The sequence below is a fragment of the Glycine max genome, chromosome 3, assembly GCF_000004515.6.
Source record: "Glycine max cultivar Williams 82 chromosome 3, Glycine_max_v4.0, whole genome shotgun sequence".
NCBI lineage: Eukaryota > Viridiplantae > Streptophyta > Magnoliopsida > Fabales > Fabaceae > Glycine > Glycine max.
In genome coordinates this window covers 39401177-39423949 of record NC_016090.4, presented here as the reverse complement: position 1 = coordinate 39423949, position 22773 = coordinate 39401177, and the positions used below count along the sequence as shown (strand labels likewise).

Here is a 22773-nt window from a genome sequence, read left to right as displayed (position 1 = left end):
ACCGTATTAAGATTAATAATCTTTTATTAAAGTTTTTTTAATGATTAATAATTTTATGTAATTTATAATTAATTTAATATCTCTAATAATCACAATTATCTATTAATCATTTTTCAGAAAGACCAAAAATCATAAATTTATAAAATTAGAGGGACCAAATATTATAATTAGAAATTAAGAAGACCAAAACAAAAAGTTAGAAAAACAGGATCAAAATTACAATTCAACTAAAATTTAAATAACGAAATAAGGGACTTGATCTGATTGCGGAGATTTTCTATATAAAAAAAAAAAAAAATCTGATTGTGGGGATTTTTACTAGCGTCTTCTCCAACCTCTGAATTAAGAGGTGAAGGCTAACACTCACGCCAAGTTGAGTTGGTGACATACGAATGTTTTGATAAAAATAAAATATGGTTTTGCAATCAGTACGTCCATAGAATAAAAATTAATCTTATATATATATATATATATATATATATATATATATATATATATATATATATATAATTATAAAAATATAATAAATTAAAAAAAAAAAATTTAAATTATTTTCGTATAAAACTTATATTAATATTATATTTTACACTAAATATTTAAATGAATATTTAGGTGTAATGATAAAATAATGTGTTATGATCCAACCCAATTTGTTCAAACATACACCTGAAGTCCCCTACATGGCTACATAAAAAATGTCATTAAATCTTGCAAATTTCCTCATTATTCCTATGATAATTGTTTTGTAAAAAGAAAAAAAATCTTAAAACTGTGATTTTAACTTTTTAATATAATAATAATTAATACTTTTCTTCGCTTATATCATTTTAGCTTTATAATATTTATAACTAGCAACAAAAATTAAAAATAAATTAATGATGACAAGATTCCATTTATTATTATTTTTTCTTCCCTGTATAAAAAACAAAAAGACTTAGAACGTTATAGAACAACATAATGGGAGTAAAATATTAAAATACTGTCTTTATGATATTTTTTTTTAAAAAAAATATTTTTTAACAAGAAAGGTCAACCGAACTTCTGATCCATCTAGATTCTAGACACTACCGTGTTTCCGGGACCAATATGTAGCCTAGGTAATACTTTTTCAAACAATATTTGACTCGTGGGAAGTAATAAAATAGTATCGTATCTTCATCATGTGGAGCTGGCATTGTAACATGGTCGTGATCTGGCTACCATTTTCGAAGTATCCCTCAGTTCAAAGGAACATAGCAAAACGTGTGCAGCTATGCCTTTGTTGGCACTTCAAAAGCCGCCATATATCCTTATGTGATTCCACACAAAATGCATATTCTCTAGTATCTCTGTCAACCAGAGGGAAAGGACCCCACACAAAACAACGGCAAAACAAACTGATCAGAAAAAGTTTTTGTTTCTTATAGGTTTCAGCACGGATTGCATTAAGGTTTTGAAACTTCTTTTCTTTTCTTTTTTTGTCTGGTGACTGGTGGCATGCAAGGTGGCGGTAGTTTCCGGATTGGTAATTCATCCATTTGGAGGCACAGTGACGCGAATATCTTCTCAATCTCTTTCCACCAAGAAGATGATGAAGAGGATCTCAAATGGGCTGCCATTCAGAAACTTCCTACGGTTGCGCGTTTGAGGAAAGCTTTGCTCACTTCATCCGAAGGGGAAGTATATGAGATTGATGTACAGAAACTTGGGTTGCAAGAAAGGGGAACTTTACTTGAAAGACTGGTGAGAACTGTTGAGGAGGACAATGAGAAGTTTTTGCTCAAGCTCAAGGAACGAATTGATAGGTGAGACTCCCACTCTCATTTCATCTTCTAGATTCTAATGAAGGTGTCTTTGATCAAAAAACACTAACGGATGGCTCTTCTCCTAATGATATATCATGCAGAGTTGGAATTGATCTTCCCACTATAGAGGTTCGGTTTGAGAACTCGAACATCGAAGCAGAATCTCATGTGGGAACTAGAGCTTTGCCTACCTTCACTAACTTCATGATTCATATAGTGGAGGTGAGTATTGCATCAACTTTCGTATATAGTAGAACATGATACATGATCTTACCAAAGGAGGTTCTAACTTGTCCATTTGGTTTCACTTTTTTCGTTAAAGGGTCTATTGAACTCTCTTCGTATACTTCAAAGTAGAAGACAACATATAAATATTCTCCAGGATGTTAGTGGAATAATAAATCCTGGCAGGTAACAGTACAACTGATGTTCTATATATTTGTTCATGGACTAGAATGTAATTAGCTAGAACCTTTGGAACCAATATAATGTTTCCATTTCCTCCTGTTAAGAATGACATTGCTTTTGGGCCCTCCAAGTTCCGGAAAAACCACCCTCTTGTTGGCCTTGGCTGCAAAACTTGATCCAAAATTAAAGGTAAGGACATTAAGGAGAAGAAATTCTTTTTTCATGAACAATATTTTCATGTTTTTGCTCTATGTTTCAATCTTTGATCTCTAGCTAATATAGTGTGGCTACTTCATCAGTTTTCTGGAAAGGTGACTTATAATGGTCATGGGATGGATGAGTTTGTACCCCAAAAAACGGCTGCTTATGCCAATCAAAATGATCTTCATGTTGCAGAGTTGACAGTCAGAGAAACCTTGGCCTTCTCAGCAAGAGTCCAAGGAGTTGGAACTCGTTATGGTTAGTCTACTGGAATGACTTTTGTTTATGTTCATTATTCTATATTCAATATTGAAAACGAATGCCAACAAATAGATGAAATTTAAGTTTTGACTGCGTAATATTTTTGGCTTTCTGCAGATTTGCTTGCAGAATTGTCCAGAAGAGAAAAAGAGACAAATATCAAGCTTAATCAAGATATTGATGTCTACATGAAGGTAACCAAGAGGCCATCACTTGAAGAGGATGTGTTTTTCCCATTTGCATGCATCCCTAAGCCTTTTATATTGTTGAATAACTGGTGACCATTCAAACCAAAAACAGAAAAATATGACAGCTTGACAATTATAATAGTATACCTGTTCAAAAGAAATTTGTTATGAAGAAAAAGTAAGTAATATTTAGTTGTAACCACAAACAAAAGCAGTGAATAAAAATTTCAGTTACTATATTTTAGAAATAATAAGTAGAAGAGATCAAGAAAGTAGAAGAATGAACAGGCATATTTAACGTGGAAAACTCTTCGCAGGTAATAAAATAAAGGGTAGAGGAGAAACAGTTCATTATGTTGAAAATTGGTATCAGAGAGATACACAGTATTTTTAGCAGCCCTGTTATATTATTTCATATAAATCATAGCACGAGCACAAAAAAAAATTCTCAAAAATATTTAATCACCAAATTGGTTGGACGGCAAGCTTTCAGGCCAAGCCAAAAATTTGGGCCATCAACTCTAACAGTTACATTAGCATGTAGTTATAGGTGCATCAGCCATTTCATTTTTCCATACCGAGATTAAGTGGTTGTCCTCTTGACTCTTAATGCTCAGGCTTTAGCAAATGAAGGACAGAAGGCAAATTTGATGACAGATTATGTCTTAAGGGTAAAATCTGTACTTTCTAAACCTTCCCCAATCATCATAAATCCATTACAACATTTGGTCTTAATGTCTCATTTTTATGTGCTTTACATTTGCAGATTTTAGGACTGGAGGTCTGTGCTGATACTATTGTAGGAAATGCAATGTTAAGGGGGATATCTGGTGGACAAAGGAAACATGTTACAACAGGTAAAACAAATCTGATTTCAATTCTGAAACTGTATTACGTTTACCCCACCTAATAAAATGATTATCTGTGTGAACTTTAATAATTATAAATTTTTAAATGCAGGGGAGATGCTGGTTGGACCAGCTAATGCTTTATTCATGGATGAAATATCTACTGGTTTGGATAGCTCGACAACTTACCAAATTCTAAACTCGCTCAAGCAATGTGTTCACATTCTCAAAGGAATAGCAGTCATCTCACTCCTGCAGCCAGCACCTGAGACTTACAATCTTTTTTATGACATTATTCTACTCTCTGATAGTCACATTGTGTACCAGGGTCCCCGCGAATATGTGCTTCAATTTTTCGAATCAATAGGTTTTAAATGTCCTGAGAGGAAAGGTGTGGCAGACTTTTTGCAAGAAGTAAGCGTTAGTGTGTTTCCTCTCGATAATTTCATCGGGTAAAAGAGAGCTTTATACATTTAATTTTGACCATTAATGATTTTGTTATAGGTAACATCAAGTAAGGATCAGGAGCAGTACTGGGCAGACAAAGATCAGCCTTATAGATCGGCCAAAGAGTTCTCGGAGGCATATAAGTCGTTTCATGTTGGGAGAAGCCTCGGTGAAGAACATGCTACTGAATTTGATAAGTCTATATTGGAGTACAAATGTGAAGTGAAGTCCCACATCAGGTAAAAGTAGAAAGGTTGAGCACCATATAAGTGAGGAGAAGACCCATAAACCTGAGTTTTAAGATTTTGGGTTAGAGTGTGGTTTCTTGTTTCCTTAAGTGACAGCTCGTGGTCCACGTTCGTGGGCATATGCACTTCCTACATAGATCCTCACCTACTATGCCATTGGATTTGACCCATATATTGGAAGGTAAAAGAACTTTATTTTTACACATACTCATCAGCAAACTTGTTTATTGATCTTTTCTTGTCTCATTTTCTTTTTGAATCCTGTGAATAAATAATGATATGCATTTTATGTCAACCTAATGCAGATTTTTTAGGCAATACCTTGTTCTTGTACTATTAAACCAGATGGCTTCAGCATTATTCCGATTTATTTCAGCAGTTGGGAGGGAAATGACAGTAGCTTTAACACTTGGGTCGTTTATACTGGCCTCCCTTGTTGCTATGAGTGGCTTTGTCCTATCAAAAGGTACCTTGCATACAAATAAAACAATCTCAGTCTTTCTTCCATAATGTTATAGACTAACAATGCTTCTTTGTTCCCGTTATGTCCCCAGACAATATAAAAAAATGGTGGCTATGGGGCTTCTGGATATCACCTATGATGTATGGACAGAATGCTATGGTAAATAATGAGTTCCTTGGGATGAGATGGAGACATGTAAGTTTTTAGCCAATCTAGATGTTTATTTTTATGCCTTCCTTTCCTCATCATATTAATAATATGATAATTGAATATTTTCTTTTGATAGGTTCTACCTAACTCAAAAGAGCCGCTAGGAGTTGAAGTTTTGAAATCCCGGGGATTCTTCACTCAGTCGTACTGGTACTGGATAGCTGTTGGAGCTTTGATTGGATATACATTACTTTTCAACTTTGGCTACATCCTTGCTCTCATGTACTTGAGTCGTGACTCTCTTCAACTTAAATGTATAATAAACCATCTAAGGTAAACCTATGTATTAATATCACAAAATTGATTTTGCAGCACCTGGGAAGCATCGGGCTGTTATATCAGAGGAACCTCAAAGCAACGAGCAGAATGGTGGTAGTAATAAAGGAAGTAATGTGATGAGGCACATAAAATATAGCTATACGCAGCGCTCAAATAGTGGTACTACTTCTCCTAACAACTGATAACATGGTAAAGTCTAGATTAGTAATAGTTGATTTTCAATTGACATTATGCCTAATGGACAACACTGGAATTACTTCACAGTGAGAAACAGCGAAAGTGGAAGCACATCTTCTCAGACTTTCCCTGCTAGGCAAAGAGGAATGGTTCTTCCTTTTGAGCCATATTCTATCACCTTTGATGAAGTAACATATGCTGTGGACATGCCACAGGTAATGTAGAAACAAAATAAATAAATTGAAAATGCTTGCATATTCAACTGTCAAAGAACTATTGTACATTAAAAATTATCAAATACTTGCAGGAAATGAGAAACAGAGGTGTTGCTGAGGAAAACTTGGTTCTTTTGAAGGGTGTCAGAGGAACTTTCAGGTCAGGTGTTCTCACTGCTCTAATGGGTATCACTGGTACAGGCAAAACAACTCTGATGGATGTACTTGCTGGTAGAAAAACTGGAGGATATGTTGGAGGTAACATCAAAATCTCTGGGTATCGGAAGAAGCAAGAAACATTTGCAAGGATTTCTGGATACTGTGAGCAAAATGACATTCACTCTCCTCATGTTACTGTGTATGAATCCTTGCTCTATTCTTCTTGGCTCCGATTGTCTCCAGACATCAATGTTGAAACCAGGAAGGTTGGTGTCTGAATTCTATGCCTTTTACTGGCTTTCTTGTTTACTGTTTTAAGTTTAACATAGGCAGCTAACCAGTCTGAACACTTAAGGTTGTCTGATGTGGCTTAATCAAATATTTTATCACATCCCTTTTCCTGATTGAGTTGCAGTGGCAAGCCCATAATATGAGTTTGCATGTAAATTTTCTAAGTAATAGCATAAGGGCCAAAACTAGAGTCATTTACCATTCTTGATTGGAATTAGTATTTCATAAAACAGTACACAAAACAAATTGAGGGTTGTAGAAAAGAAATTTGGATGTTGGATCAATTAATGTTATTAAGTTTGAATCTGATTACTTGTTGCAGATTTTCATTGAGGAAGTCATGCAACTCGTGGAATTGAAACCACTAAGGCATGCATTAGTCGGATTGCCTGGTGTGAATGGTATCTCAACAGAGCAACGCAAAAGATTGACTATTGCAGTTGAACTTGTGGAAAATCCTTCCATAATATTCATGGATGAGCCAACTCCAGGGCTAGATGCAAGAGCTGCTGCTGTTGTCATGAGAACCGTTAGGAACACAGTAGACACAGGAAGAACAGTTGTTTGTACCATCCATCAGCCTAGCATAGACATATTTGAATCTTTTGATGAGGTGAAGAAAACAGAACCATTGTAGTAATTTTAGTTTACTCTCTTCCATTACTGAGTTTCTAAACTTTTTGTCACAACGAAATACAGCTTTAGCTAATGAAGCAAGGAGGTCAACAGATATATGTGGGGCCACTTGGACAACAATCTTCCAATTTAATTAGTTACTTTGAGGTAGAAAATATAAATGCTATAAAAAATAAGGAATACCGAATTTATGCTTTGCTTCAAATCATTATCTTCATTTAAAAATTTCACTTATGTCACACTTTCACCTTGAAGGGAATCAAAGGTGTCAGTAAGATTAAAGATGGCTATAATCCAGCAACATGGATGTTGGAAGTCACTACTTCAGCGAAAGAAATGGAATTGGGGATTGATTTTGCCGAGGTGTATAAAAATTCAGAGTTATACAGGTATTTTCAATTTGTTGATTCAAATAAAACTACAGAACTTAAAAGTAATCCGCTAGAAAACACTTAAGGTCTAAAAGTTAAATAAATCTTTGTTATCATCAAAATTATTTACAGCATAGAAATAGAATATTTTCTGATATAGTCTTTGGCAATTGTCTCAGGAGAAACAAAGCACTTGTTAAAGAATTGAGTAGTGCAGCTCCTGGTTCCGTAGAACTTTATTTTCCTTCACAGTACTCAACTTCCTTCTTCACCCAATGCATGGCTTGCTTATGGAAACAACATTGGTCTTACTGGCGCAATTCTCAATACACTGCTGTAAGATTTCTTTTCTCAACTTCCATAGCTGTTTTGTTTGGGAGCATGTTTTGGAACCTTGGCTCCAAAATGTAAGATCAAACTAGAAACTTTGAAATGTTGTCTTCCATCTCATTTGTTTTGTTGCTACTGATTGATCTAACAGGAAACTTTCACATCAATTATTGCAGTGAAAAGAAACAAGATCTTTTCAATGCCATTGGCTCCATGTATGCTGCTGTTCTCCTTATTGGCGTTAAGAATGCTAGTTCTGTGCAGCCAGTGGTTGCTGTTGAGCGAACCGTCTTTTATAGGGAAAGAGCAGCTGGAATGTATTCAGCTTTACCATATGCTTTTGCTCAGGCAAGCAATTTCACATTTTAAATAAGTGTCTTTTATTTGAGTGTTACTACAAATATCCTCCTAAATCATAATCATCCCAACACTTTCCAAAGAAAATAAGTGAAAATAAATAATCTCAATCACTGATGTAAAAATCAACTATTGATATTGTGTATACATGCATAATAGTTCTGCAATGTCTTGGAATATTAACCATTTTAATTTTCCCATCAACAACTTAGGTTACTTACTTTAACATCATTATCTCACTTTAGAGAAGCCAAATCCAAATGTAGTTGATACTTTCTTTGTTCAGTAATTTGGAAGATTAATACCAGGATTTACCTCTGCATATATTGCTTCTTTCTAATCTTTATTTTCTATTGCAGGTTCTGATTGAGCTCCCATATGTACTTGTACAAGCTGTGTTCTATAGCATTATAGATTATGCAATGATTGGTTTTGAGTGGACTGCGGCTGAATTTTTCTGGTGTCTATTCTTCATGTACTTTACCTTCCTGTACTTTCTGACACCCTCTACTCCTCACATATATGTATTAATAATAAAAGAATAAGAAATAAAAATTAAGTAAAAAAATTTTAAAACACATTTAAATACAAGTCTTTCAATAGGGTAAAAGGTTCACATTTACTTTTCTAACATCATAATAAAAATTATCCAAATAAATAATAAATCATCTTGGCTCAAAACAGGGTCGTCCAAGACTTCATGCAATTAATATAGAAACCTATACCCCAATGTCACATCCTATCAGAGTATTGTGTTCTCGTGTCCTCTAGCATGAGGCTTTTATAGTCATCCACCTAACAATCTGCTCCCACGAACACAAGATTCGAGATCATCACAAGATCCAAACACAAATAGCACATGAGGAGTGAGTTATCACATTCCTAACTAATAGAGAGAAACAAGACAACATGTAGGTATAAATATCATACAAACAAAATACAACTTACTTAAGCATAGCTCACGTTATTTCACCACTTTGTCGCACAATATCACATCACAACATTACACGTGTCATTTGTTTTCACAACATTCACATACTCAATGATCAAAACACAATATCACTAAATCGATCAATACATAAGCGTTATGCAAAAGATTCACTAAGACTCAATCTTATATGCAATGTGGTACCATGTCAGTGAAAAACCCCGTCGGACGCCTAGGAGTACATGACAAGACAAACCACACACTAGCAAGTTAGGTCATTCTCACTAGGTAAAATTATAGGGAGACCAGTCAAGGTCACGCTGTTTTGCAAGAATGCTCCAACCATATGGGATCAATATAGGCTTAAAGGAGCACTCAAACCGGGTGTATTTACCCCCAAGGCCTATACTCCGAAGAGTCCGTCAGGGCCTCTCCCTCCTTATTCAGGTCCAACCCAGAAAACATTTTAGCATACAAACTCTATCTATGAACTGTACAAAACACACAATTCCTTAATTATTCTCAAAATAGTTTTATCTCATCACGCTTGTGATTAAGCTCGTCGGGTCCCCACAGTGGTTCCCATCACAGTACTCGTCGCGCATTAATTCATCGTCCATAAAGGGTCTTAGCATTAACTCGTCGCCCTTAAAGAGTCTTATAGTCGTGTAATTGTACAATTCATAGCCCACAACTCAATGCACACAACATCTCAATGCACATATATATTACAAATCAATACATACTCAATTTATCACATACACTCGGTCAATCGCAACGGTATATCCCAATTTAACATGTCATCACATCTCATGAATCATACACATTTTACCTACGAATTATGCAATACACACGACTCCTCAATCGTTCTCAAAATAATTTTATCTCGTCGCGCTTGTGATTAAACTCGTCGAGTCCCCACAGTAGATCTCATCACAATACTCATCGCGTAAAAATTCATCGCCCTTAAAAAGTCTTATAGTCATGTGATTATACAATTCATAACTCACAACTCAATGCACACAACATCTCAATGCACATATATATTACAAGTCAATACATACTCAATTTATCACATACACTCGGTCTCAATCACAATGGTATACTCACAACTTAACATGTTATCACATCTGATGAATCATATACATTTTACCTACAAACTATGCAATACACACGACTCCTCAATTGTTCTCAAAATAATTTTATCTTGTCGCGCTTGTGATTAAACTCGTCGGGTCCCCACAGTAGATCCCATCATAATACTCATCGCGTAAAAACTCATCGCCCTTAAAGGGTCTTGCATTTATGTGATTGCATAGTTCATAGCTCACAACTTAATACGCACATCCTAATACACATGTATTTCACCTTTCATCATAGGTTCAATTTATCATATACTCACAGTTTGAATCACAATTTCATAATCTCAATATAACAGTTTATACAAAATGTTTATCACAACATGGGAAGTAAAACCCTTCAAATAATTTCGCATAATTATATCAAAATCAATTAATCAAAATCATAGGTATGAAAAATGAAAACACCTAGAGAACTCAATTTTATCAACTAATTCACATCAGGACATCAATATTGTATTTATAATGAAAAAGGAAAAATTCAATAAACATCCCAAAATAAACACAATTTAATCCTCTAAGGATCTCTACACATATTCATTCTAATCCTAATTGCGATAAATTCATCCCTTACCTCTAAGCGGGCTCAGTGTGTATTGTGACAGCGATAGCGATATCTCTAATGATTTCCTGAGATTTTTCGAGTTTTTCCTTTGACTGCTCTGATAGAATTCCAGAACATTAGAGAGAATGAGAAGGGATTGAAGCTTCTATTCCACTGTCTATGTGCGGTGAGTATTTCTCTCTCCATAGATGTTACTTTACAAATCCCAACGGTGAAAATGCGAGAAAATGAATCTCAAACCACATATAAAAATTTTAAAACAATCCAACGGTTAACGTGTCTGAGATTGTAGTTTTACTGAGACAGTTTTGAGTTTCTACAGGAAAAGAAAAAGTTATGGTACAAAGGATATTTCTCTTATCTTTGAGATTTTTTCACAATTCCCAACGGTGAGAATGCTTGAAAATGAGTTTCAAATATGATGCTTAAATTTTACAATGATCCAACGGTGAATGAGTCCGAGATCGTTATTTTTCTAAGATAAATTTGGTGGTATATGAAAAAAAAAAGTTTTGGAAGAAGAAAAAGGGAAAAAAAATTAAGAGGAAGAAGAGACATAAGAAGTATCGTCAGCCTCAAAAATGATCCAAGATGTCCCTATTTATAGTTAGGGTAGTAACAACTTATTATTTACTCTATTTTATTATTATTTTAAAAATAAATACTCTATTTTATTTTCTATTAAATAAATAAATCAAATATCTTTTTTTTTCTTCAAACCATTATTTTAATACATTTGTTTCTTCTTATTTTTTTTTAATTATAAAATCTTACCATTTTCTAAAATTCTATTTTTTTTTAATTAAAAACGTATTTTAAATTTATTTACAATGGAATATTACATGCTTCACCTACAATAGAATGATGTGACCCCAAACAAACACATTTCTGCTATAGTCTCCACAGGATTCTATTCGGTGTGGAATATCTTCTCAGGATTCATAATCCCACGGCAGTGACCCCAGACCAACACGTTCCTTCTTTTCATATTTAGTGCACTATAAGCATAGAAGAAGGTAGAGAGAGAGAGAGAGAGATCAACAGCTTATATTTTACATACAAAATTTGATTGTGCTGGTTGGTCTGGTAAGTCTAGCCGAAAGTCGTTATGTCGAATCTTTTTTATGAATAAAAAAAAAGTCGTTGAATCTTGTGATGTTACAAATTGCTGCTGAATGTTGTTCAGTGAGCGAATGAAATTAATCACTGCTGATGAAATTTGCGGGTCACAGCTCACAGGGTTGACATACACAAGCGTACATCTCATAATCTCAAATCACATCACGTCTTATTTTTTATTTTTAATTTTAATAGAGAACATGTTATCTTTATTTTTAATTTTTTTTCTTATCCAGCTTCAAACATCATATATTGCAAATATCAGCCTTGTCGTTACGTAGACATCACTGATTATGTAATCTTAGCTTATTCATCGGAACTTAATGATTTTTTTTTTTTAGAACAAATATATGCTTTATGCAACATCATGCTCTTATTCGAATCATCGAATGATACTAGGCTTAAATTATTTAAGTAAAATTTCGGGTTTTAGATTGTGTATAGAAAAAATACTATTAAAAAAATTCATTAAAAATAATCGGCTATATTTTTTGGAAAAAAAAATTATTAAAATCAATAGATACGGTTTTTTATTTATCATTTAGAGGTATTTTTTAAAAAATTACCAAATGAAATACTTTTTTAATTAATTCTTATTCAGACATAAGTTGTAAAATTAACAATAACTTCGTAACTAAAAACCATAAATCTTTATATCATTTCCACACAAAAATCATAAAAGTAGTTACTAAAAATTTACAACTTTTGATTAAAAAGTTATAACTACTTTTATGACTTATCTTTAAATGAGAGTTAATTCAAAAATATTTTCATTTGATAATTTTAAAATAAAAATTACCCCAAATAATAATAAAAAACGATACTTCACACTATTAATATTAGGAAGATTCAAAAATATATATATTCAAGTTAAAATTATTTTATTGTATCACATCTCATAATATATATTATGTCTGTCAGTAACGGAGTTTTTATTTTATTTTATTTTATGGCCCATATTAGTTGAACATGTGGGGGAATGATTACTGGTCCAAGCCTCCAAGGTCATGTCAGGCGGAGGCGGATCTTGAGCTGAGAAAAAGCTTGAAAATTTTATTTAAGGACAAATTCATTGAACTGATGAAAAGCATGGGATGAGCCTCCACATACTATTAATCCATAATTTAATATTGCATAAAAGCTTCTTATTTTGACAATTTAAAAACCTTTCCCATTTTTGTATATATGACATATATAAAATAATGTGCAAACTCATTTTGTATTATAAAATGTTTTAGCTTTAGCGCATTTTTGGAAGAAAAAAAATACTTGTTTTCCTCCAATGAAAATGTGATTATTTTTAAATTAAATATATTTTTAGTTCCTCAAAATATAATAAATTTATTTTTTATTTTGTATAAACTTTTATGCCGTTAACTATGAATCACTAATCACTTGTGTGGTGTCAATTTCGGCCATCAACATTTGTGATGTGGATTTTAAATTATTTTTAATAAATAATTATATAATTGTCAAATTTTTAAAATAATATTTTTATTTATTTATTCTTTTGTAAAGTTTTAGATCACATTAATTATTTTTTATTAGTTATATTCTTACTTGAACTTAATATATTTATATCAATTAAAAATTAATGTTTTATTCCATTATTTTTATTATAAAATTATATTCATTATTTTTAAAAAATGTTATAAAAAGATATTTAATTGTTCTGGAAAATAATAATTCCATGCCAAAAGAAGAAACCAATTTCATGTTTGAGAGGGATGGAAACAATGTCAATTAAAAATTCACCAAAAGTTATTTTACTTTCCTTCCAGTGCAATAATGAATAAATAAAAGAACTTTCTTCCTACTTTCATTATTCTTAATTCCTTGTGTGTCTTACTTCCACTTAAGACAAATGTGGGATCACTAAGATCAACCTAATTAATTAGTATAGAGTATTAGGTTAAATTAAATTTCCTTTGTTTTTACTTTAGAAAAACAAAAGTCAACTGAAGTGATATGTGCTGTAAGAAGGTGAACTAAAAGCATGACATAATCAATGATGTCACTCATCCTTCTATCAAAGGAAGTAAAAGAGAAAATAAACTAAGCCTAGTTTGGACGTGTAGCTGGCTTGGTCTTGGCCTCCTTTTTCCACGTAATCCCTCAGTTGCAAGGAACATCAACATGCCCAACCATATATGCTATGCTATCTTACTTAATTTACTTTATATTTTATGTGGCGAACTTCAAATCCCCGCCAATTTTGACACGTTGAAAATAAATGAGATTTACCCCGTGAACTGACACGTGTTCCTTCTTCTCTCTCTTTACCTATATATATATATATATCCCAACATATTTCACATGCAACCAAAAGTAAAGGAACTGAGTCCTTTCAACAACACAAAATAAAACAAAAAAGAAACAAACTAATTGTCCAGATTTTTGAAGTTGATTCTGTGAAACAGTAACTGGGGTTGCATCAAGGTTGAGACTTGTTATGGAGGGTGGGGGTAGTAGTTTTAGGATTGGAAGTTCATCCATTTGGAGGAACAGCGACGCGGCGGAGATCTTCTCAAACTCTTTCCACCAAGAGAATGATGAAGAGGCTCTTAAATGGGCTGCCATTCAGAAACTTCCTACAGTTGCGCGTTTGAGGAAAGCTTTGATCACTTCACCCGATGGCGAGTCCAATGAGATCGATGTAAAGAAACTTGGGTTGCAAGAAAAGAAAGCTTTGCTTGAAAGACTGGTGAAAACTGCTCAAGAGGACAATGAGAAGTTTTTGCTCAAGCTCAAGGACAGAATTGATAGGTGAGGATTCCACTCTCATTTCTTCTTCTTGATTTTAATAGAGGTGTATTTGATCGAAATGAACTAAACAAATGGCTTCTCCTCTTTTTCTTCCTTGGATTGGATGATATCAGAGTTGGAATTGATCTTCCTACCATAGAGGTTCGGTTTGAGAACCTGAGCATCGAAGCAGAAGCTCGTGCAGGAACTAGAGCTTTGCCTACATTCACTAACTTCATCGTTAATATACTGGAGGTAACTATTGGTACCAAGTTAATTAATTTTGTAGTAGAACATGCTAAATGATCTTACCGAAGGAGATTCTAATTAACTTGCCATTTTGTTTCATCTTTCTTGTTAAAGGGCTTGTTGAACTCTCTTCATGTACTTCCAAACAGAAAACAACATTTAAACATTCTAGAGGATGTTAGCGGAATAATAAAGCCTGGAAGGTATACCAATCCTAATACTGTTGTATTTATTGATCAACATCACTTTGGAGGACAAGGCCATAATTAACTTTAGGACCTTTGAAACCAATGAATATATATATATATATATATAACTTCTTTTTTTTCCGTTTGCTCCTCTCCAGAATGACATTGCTTTTAGGCCCTCCAAGTTCTGGGAAAACCACACTCCTACTAGCCTTGGCTGGAAAACTTGATCCAAAATTAAAGGTTAGAACTTAGAACTTAGAACATTGAAGAAAAGTATATTTATCTTGTTTAATGATGTTTCAATGTTTCTAGCAGTATTTTCTTGTCTTAAAGTTCTAACTAATATAGTGTGACTTCTTGATCAGTTCTCTGGAAAGGTAACTTATAATGGTCACGGGATGAATGAGTTTGTACCCCAAAGGACTGCTGCTTATGTCAATCAAAATGATCTTCACGTTGCAGAATTGACGGTCAGAGAAACCTTGGCCTTCTCAGCCAGGGTCCAAGGAGTTGGACCTCGTTACGGTTAGTTCACAGGAATTCTTAATGCTTACACTCATTTTTAAACTCAATGTTAAAAACACGGGCTAACATTTTAGAGGAAAATTAACTTTTGACTATGTATATTATCTGTAGACTTGCTGGCGGAATTGTCCAGAAGAGAAAAAGAGGCAAATATCAAGCCTGATCCAGATATTGATGCCTATATGAAGGTAACAAAGAGGACATTTTTTTGTCAGGGATGTGGTTTTCATATTTGACTTGTATCCCTTTGCCTTCCTTTTTATATTGTTGAACAACTGAAGGTAGACTTTCAAACCAGTGAATATATTGTAATATCAATAGCTGTTTGATTTTAGAGATTCCAATCTTTTACTTCTTGCTATTTATTTCAAAACTTCTCACTAGTTCAAGAAGCTTGTAATGAAGTAAATATATGTGATAAATTAGTTGTAACAGCGAACAAAGCAGCTATTTTTAATCTCAATTACTTGCATTGGAGTGATTGTTCTATTCAAATTAAGTGCATCATCGATTTCTTTTCCATACAAAAAGGACTGATAATTAAGTGGTTGTTCTTTTGACTCATAATGCCTCAGGCTGTAGCATCTGAAGGACAGAAGGCAAATATGATAACAGATTATATCCTGAGGGTAACTTTATTCGTCAAAATTTATCTGGTCATCGTGAATTCAACATAATATTTTGTCTAAAATCCTCTTGTTTCTTTGCAATGCATTTGCAGATTTTGGGACTAGAGGTTTGTGCTGATACTGTTGTAGGAAATGCAATGTTAAGAGGTATCTCTGGTGGACAAAGGAAACGTGTTACAACAGGTAAAATTAATCTGACTTCATTCTTGAAGGGTATCTTGTTTGGCTACGTGAAAGTTGATTATATTTGACAAACTATAAATAATTATGCATCTATAAATACAGGGGAGATGCTAGTTGGACCAGCTAAAGCTCTTTTCATGGATGAAATATCCACAGGTTTGGATAGCTCAACGACTTTTCAGATTGTGAATTCACTAAAGCAATATGTCCACATTCTCAAAGGAACCACAGTCATCTCACTCCTGCAGCCAGCACCAGAGACTTACAATCTTTTTGATGACATCATTCTACTCTCTGATAGTCACATTGTGTATCAGGGTCCTCGTGAACACGTGCTTGAATTTTTCGAATTAATGGGTTTTAAATGTCCCCAGAGGAAAGGTGTGGCAGACTTTTTGCAAGAAGTAAGTTTCCCTATCTCTTGTCTCAAATAATTTAATCTGTCTGCACAGGTAAAAGAGGGTTTTATACGCTTAATTTTGACCATTAATTATTATGTTATAGGTTACATCAAGGAAAGATCAGGAGCAGTACTGGGCACACAAAGATCAGCCTTATAGATTTGTCACAGCCAAAGAGTTCTCGGAGGCACATAAGTCATTTCATATTGGGAGAAGTCTTGGTGAAGAACTTGCTACTGAATTTGACAAGTCTAAGAGCCACCCAGCCGCATTGACAACCAAAATGTATGGAGTGGGAAAATGGGAGCTGTTAAAAGCTTGCTTATCGAGGGAATATTTACTTATGAAGCGCAATTCATTCGTCTACACCTTCAAACTTTGCCAAGTAGGTTTGGAAATTGGAATGTTTCATTTTATTGTCTTATCACCTAATGCGATTATTATCTTACTGAAATGTTTCCCCTCCTTTCAGCTTGCTGTATTAGCAATTATTGCCATGACCATTTTCCTCCGGACCGAGATGCACAGAGATTCAGTGACTCATGGAGGCATATATGTGGGTGCATTGTTCTATGGTGTTGTTGTGATTATGTTCAATGGATTGGCTGAACTTTCCATGGTCGTTTCACGGCTTCCTGTTTTCTACAAGCAAAGGGACTATCTCTTCTTCCCTTCATGGGTATATGCACTTCCTGCATGGATCCTAAAAATCCCCTTGACTTTTGTGGAAGTGGGTGTTTGGGTATTCCTCACCTACTATGCCATTGGTTTTGATCCATATGTTGGAAGGTAAAAAGTTTGTTTTTACACATGCAGCAAATTTGTGAAATCATATTTTCTTTATTGTCTCATTTTCTATTTGAATGCTACTAATAACTAATGATGTGTATTTATATGTCAACCTAATGCAGATTGTTTAGGCAATACCTTGTTCTTGTACTAGTAAATCAAATGGCATCGGCATTGTTCCGATTAGTTGCAGCAGTTGGGAGGGAAATGACAGTGGCTCTAACACTTGGGTCGTTTACACTGGCCATCCTATTTGCTATGAGTGGTTTTGTCCTATCAAAAGGTACTATAGATACAAAACAAAACATTCCCAATCTATCTCCCGTCATGTCCTAGACTAACAATTCTCCTTTGTTCCCTTTATTCCCCAGAAAATATTAAAAAATGGTGGCTATGGGGCTTCTGGATCTCACCTATGATGTATGGACAAAATGCCATGGTAAATAATGAGTTCCTTGGGAAGAGATGGAGACATGTAAGTTTTTAAATTTTAACTAATGTATATGTTTATTTTTATACCTTCATTGTCATATGAATAATCTGATATTGGGATACATTTCTTCTTATATAGTTTCTACCTAACTCAACCGAGGCACTAGGAGTTGAAATTTTGAAATCCCGTGGATTCTTCACTCAGTCATACTGGTACTGGATAGGTGTTGGGGCTTTGATTGGATATACATTACTTTTCAACTTTGGCTACATCCTTGCTCTCACATACTTAAATCGTGAGTGTGTTCGGTCTTCACCTTAAATGCATAACAAACTAGCTATGTACTAATATCAAAATTGAATGTGCAGCACTTGGGAAACATCAAGCTGTTATATCAGAGGAACCTCAAATCAATGACCAGAGTGGTGATAGTAAAAAGGGAACTAATGTGTTGAAGAACATACAACGTAGCTTCTCTCAGCACTCAAATAGAGGTAATTCATCTCACACGTACCAACTGAAAATGAAGTAATGTCTATATCTACATGAGTAATAGTTTATTTTATATTCACATGATATCTTATGGCTAACATTGGAGCTACTTCACAGTGAGAAATGGCAAAAGTTTAAGTGGAAGCACCTCTCCCGAGACAAACCATAACAGGACAAGAGGAATGATTCTTCCTTCTGAACCTCATTCCATCACCTTTGATGATGTAACATATTCTGTCGACATGCCTGTGGTATGTAGAAACAAAACTAATATATTAGTTGAAAAGGCTTCTATTCAACTTTTATAGCATTATTGTGACAAAGAAATTACTAAATACATGCAGGAAATGAGGAATAGAGGTGTTGTTGAGGATAAATTGGCTCTATTGAAGGGTGTCAGTGGAGCTTTCAGGCCAGGTGTTCTCACTGCTCTAATGGGTGTCACAGGTGCAGGCAAAACAACTCTGATGGATGTACTCGCTGGTAGAAAAACTGGGGGATATATTGGGGGGAATATCACAATCTCTGGTTATCCAAAGAAGCAAGAAACATTTGCACGGATTTCTGGATACTGCGAGCAAAATGATATCCACTCTCCTCATGTTACTGTATATGAATCTTTGCTTTACTCAGCATGGCTTCGACTGTCCCCAGAAATCAATGCTGACACCAGGAAGGTTAGTATCCGAATTTTCTTGACTTTTATGTTTTTTATTTATTTTATCATATGGTGTTACTTGTTTGAACAATTGAGATTGCCATTAGTAGCCATTGTAGCTTACTGACATTTTCCAGCATTTCCCTTCCCCGGGTTGAGCTGCTGTGACAAAGGTATAGATAAAAGTGAAAGTAAATTTTCTCAGTAGCTGAGTGTCTAAACACCAGAACTAGTATCATTTACCATTCCTGGCTGGAATTATTATACCATCAAATAACACAGGAAACAAAAAGACAAGTGTTATTACATGAACAAAAAAAGTTTGTTTAATCATCGTTACAAGGTTTGCGTGTTTAATGGTTGCAGATGTTCATCGAGGAAGTTATGGAACTTGTGGAACTGAAAGCACTAAGGAACGCATTAGTTGGATTGCCTGGTATTAATGGTCTCTCAACAGAGCAACGCAAAAGGTTGACTATTGCAGTTGAACTTGTGGCAAATCCTTCTATAATATTTATGGATGAGCCAACTTCTGGGCTAGATGCAAGAGCTGCTGCTATTGTCATGAGAACAGTTAGGAACACAGTAGACACCGGAAGAACAGTTGTCTGTACCATCCATCAGCCAAGCATAGACATATTTGAATCTTTTGATGAGGTGAAATAGGAAGAATTAAGAAAAGTAGCAATTTTAGTTTGATCTCTTTCATTACTTAGTTTCTAATTTATTTTTTTGTCACAATGAAATGCAGCTTTTGCTAATGAAGCAAGGAGGCCAAGAAATATATGTGGGGCCACTTGGACATCATTCTTCCCATTTAATTAATTACTTTGAGGTAGAAAATAGAAATGCTATGAAAAATAAGGAATTCTGAATTCATGTTTTTCTTCAAATCATTATCTATCTTCATGTGAAAACTTAACTCATTGCATACTTTTATCTTGAAGGGAATCCAAGGTGTCAATAAGATTAAAGATGGCTATAATCCGGCAACATGGATGCTGGAAGTCTCGACTTCAGCAAAAGAAATGGAATTGGGGATTGATTTTGCTGAGGTGTACAAAAATTCAGAGTTATACAGGTATTTTCAATTGTGTGAAGTCTAATCAAACTATAGAACTCAGAAATAATCAACCGGAAAGAACTTAAAATGCAAAAAGTACACGAAGATTTTTGTTATCTGTTGTTATTCACAGTATAGAATGTTTTCTGATATTTGGCCATTGACATTTTGTTTCAGGAGAAACAAAGCACTTATTAAAGAATTGAGTACTCCAGCTCCTGGTTCAAAAGACCTTTATTTCCCATCACAGTACTCAACCTCCTTCCTCACTCAATGCATGGCTTGCTTATGGAAACAACATTGGTCTTACTGGCGCAATCCTCTATACACTGCTATAAGATTTCTTTACTCAACTGCTGTAGCTGCTGTGCTTGGTAGCATGTTCTGGGACCTTGGCTCCAAAATGTAAGTTCAAACTAGAAACTTAGAAATGTTAAATCTTCAACAATCAATAACTAACATTTGATCTAACAGTAAATTTTGACATCAATCTTTGCAGTGACAAACAACAAGATCTTTTCAATGCCATGGGCTCCATGTATGCTGCTGTTCTCCTTATTGGCATTAAGAATGCTAATGCAGTGCAGCCAGTGGTTGCTGTTGAGCGAACAGTCTTTTATAGGGAAAAAGCAGCCGGAATGTATTCAGCTTTACCGTATGCTTTTGCTCAGGCAAGCAAATCCTCATTCTAAAAATTTGTCTTTGTAGTGTTACTATATCCTCACAAATCATCATCGTTGTTGGAAAGTCTCACATTGTCTGTCTCAATTTCTGGGGTGTAGCTTGTATATCTATCGGGCACTTTTACATATTGTTAATTGGTTTCAAGAGTGAATCTAACAATCCTAATAGTCTTTTTAATACTTAATAACAAAAACATTGGAGCAAAAAAATCGATGCATCTAATCTTACAAACATAACCTGTGCATTATTTTTAATATTTATCTTCTTTTGCAGGTTCTAATTGAGCTCCCATATGTTCTAGTACAAGCTGTGGTATATGGCATTATAATTTATGCCATGATTGGTTTTGAGTGGACTGTAACTAAAGTTTTCTGGTACCTATTCTTCATGTACTTCACCTTCCTGACCTTCACCTACTATGGCATGATGTCAGTAGCAGTGACCCCAAACCAACACATTTCTTCTATAGTTTCCTCTGCATTCTATGCAGTGTGGAATCTCTTCTCAGGATTCATAGTCCCACGACCGGTAATTTTTGGCTCCCTTTCATATTTATGCATTGAGATTTGTACTTTCCAAGCATAGAAGATCCTAATTTATTTTATCTTATTATATTTTCCTTCAAATAACATAACAGAGAATTCCAGTGTGGTGGAGATGGTACAGTTGGGCAAATCCTGTAGCATGGAGTTTGTATGGATTGGTGGCTTCACAATATGGAGATATAAAGCAAAGCATGGAATCCAGCGACGGGAGAACGACAGTGGAAGGCTTTGTAAGAAGCTACTTTGGTTTCAAGCATGATTTTCTGGGAGTGGTTGCAGCTGTGATTGTTGCATTCCCAGTAGTCTTTGCATTGGTCTTTGCCATATCAGTGAAGATGTTCAATTTCCAACGGCGTTAAGATCGAACGTGTTCAAGTAGTTTGTACAGGGTGTTTCATGTAATGTAACATGTTGAGAGAAGATATCCACATAGCTTTTTTTTATTCTTTTATTTACCAATTAAATTAAACTTATCATAGTCGAAATCCACTAGGATCTGTCAACAGTAGTGGAGAAATTTAGTTAGTTTTCATGAGATCATAGATTTAAATCTCATTGGCATATCACTGTAAAAAAAAGTGTATCATATTTGATGATATTAATATATGTAACACTTGATATAGTTAGTAAATGCATATGTTATTTCGTTCTTTTTCTTATGGCATTAAGCACTTGTAAACTCTCAAAGTAGAGCAGTGGCTTTATCTTTGCAAAATCTGCATCGCCATGTTGACATGCCTCCTTTCTGTCAATGGTGCTCCTATATATTGCAAAACGTAGAATGTACTCGCTTGATAAAAACAAAAACAGTGATTGAGTGACTTGTTTGTGTGTGTTAGAGTTAAAATTTTATTCTCACTCCTATTTTTATAGTAATTATTAAAAATAAAAACTTATTATAATAATAATAATAAAATAATTTTCCTCTCAAAAAAATAAAATAATTTAAATTATATTAATAATTTGGTTCGTAATTTTCTTATTTTTAAAATTTTTAGTATTTATTAATGTTCACATATCATTTAAATATAATTAATATCTAAATGTGTAATTTATTTAAAAATCATAAGTAAATTAAATTTCAAGAAATAGGTGGGAGAGATTCTTCGTGAGTTTCCTCAACCCCACAAAAATGTGGTTGAATTTAAATTTTCCACTCCACTTTTTTCTAAAAACCCAACCCCAGACCCACTCGTCTTTGAAATAAACAGAAATAAAGGAGCTAAACTTGCCACCATCCTCCCGCATTACCATGTGCCTACGGCTACCATTACCACACAAAAGTTTTTATTATTCTTCTTCTACTCTTAATGTTTATTTTAAGACTAATCTATTGTATGATCATAGGAACCATCAGTTTAATTGATAGACACTCTTTTGGTTCTTGAACTAAGAAGAGTATCTAAATGGAATTGTCGTTATACATAGATCAATACTAATTAGGCTCTAGTAATTCTTAATTGATAACGTTGATTATTTAGATTAATTTGTCAAGAAACTGGGAATTAATCTAAATAATTTAGACTCTTTCACCTAAAACATTAAGTTAGAATATATTTGTG

The 22773-nt window shown here is 34.1% G+C and overlaps 1 protein-coding gene and 1 pseudogene across 2 annotated transcripts; both read left to right on the top strand.

Annotated features, from left to right (window-relative positions):
* The first annotated feature begins 1262 nt into the window (after positions 1–1262).
* On the top strand, positions 1263–8571 carry LOC100790728 (pleiotropic drug resistance protein 1-like; annotated as a pseudogene).
* A 5373-nt stretch (positions 8572–13944) lies between these two features.
* PDR12 (PDR-like ABC-transporter) lies at positions 13945–21857 on the top strand. Of its 2 annotated transcripts, NM_001250768.2 has the most exons (24): positions 13959–14390; positions 14504–14624; positions 14733–14821; positions 14965–15049; positions 15175–15334; positions 15446–15522; positions 15910–15963; positions 16056–16146; positions 16249–16550; positions 16651–16932; positions 17020–17336; positions 17459–17619; positions 17708–17811; positions 17908–18064; positions 18138–18263; positions 18379–18512; positions 18606–18938; positions 19286–19576; positions 19671–19754; positions 19867–20000; positions 20160–20387; positions 20482–20653; positions 20940–21194; positions 21304–21857. In NM_001250768.2, the coding sequence occupies exons 1-24, from the start codon at positions 14077–14079 to the stop codon at positions 21568–21570; spliced, it is 4338 nt and encodes a 1445-aa protein (NP_001237697.2). In that variant the 5' UTR covers positions 13959–14076; the 3' UTR covers positions 21571–21857. The 2 variants fall into 2 exon arrangements, with proteins under 2 accessions (XP_006576269.1, NP_001237697.2); XM_006576206.3 differs by having other exon boundaries at positions 13945–14390; positions 16651–17336.
* The last annotated feature ends 916 nt before the right edge of the window (positions 21858–22773 follow it).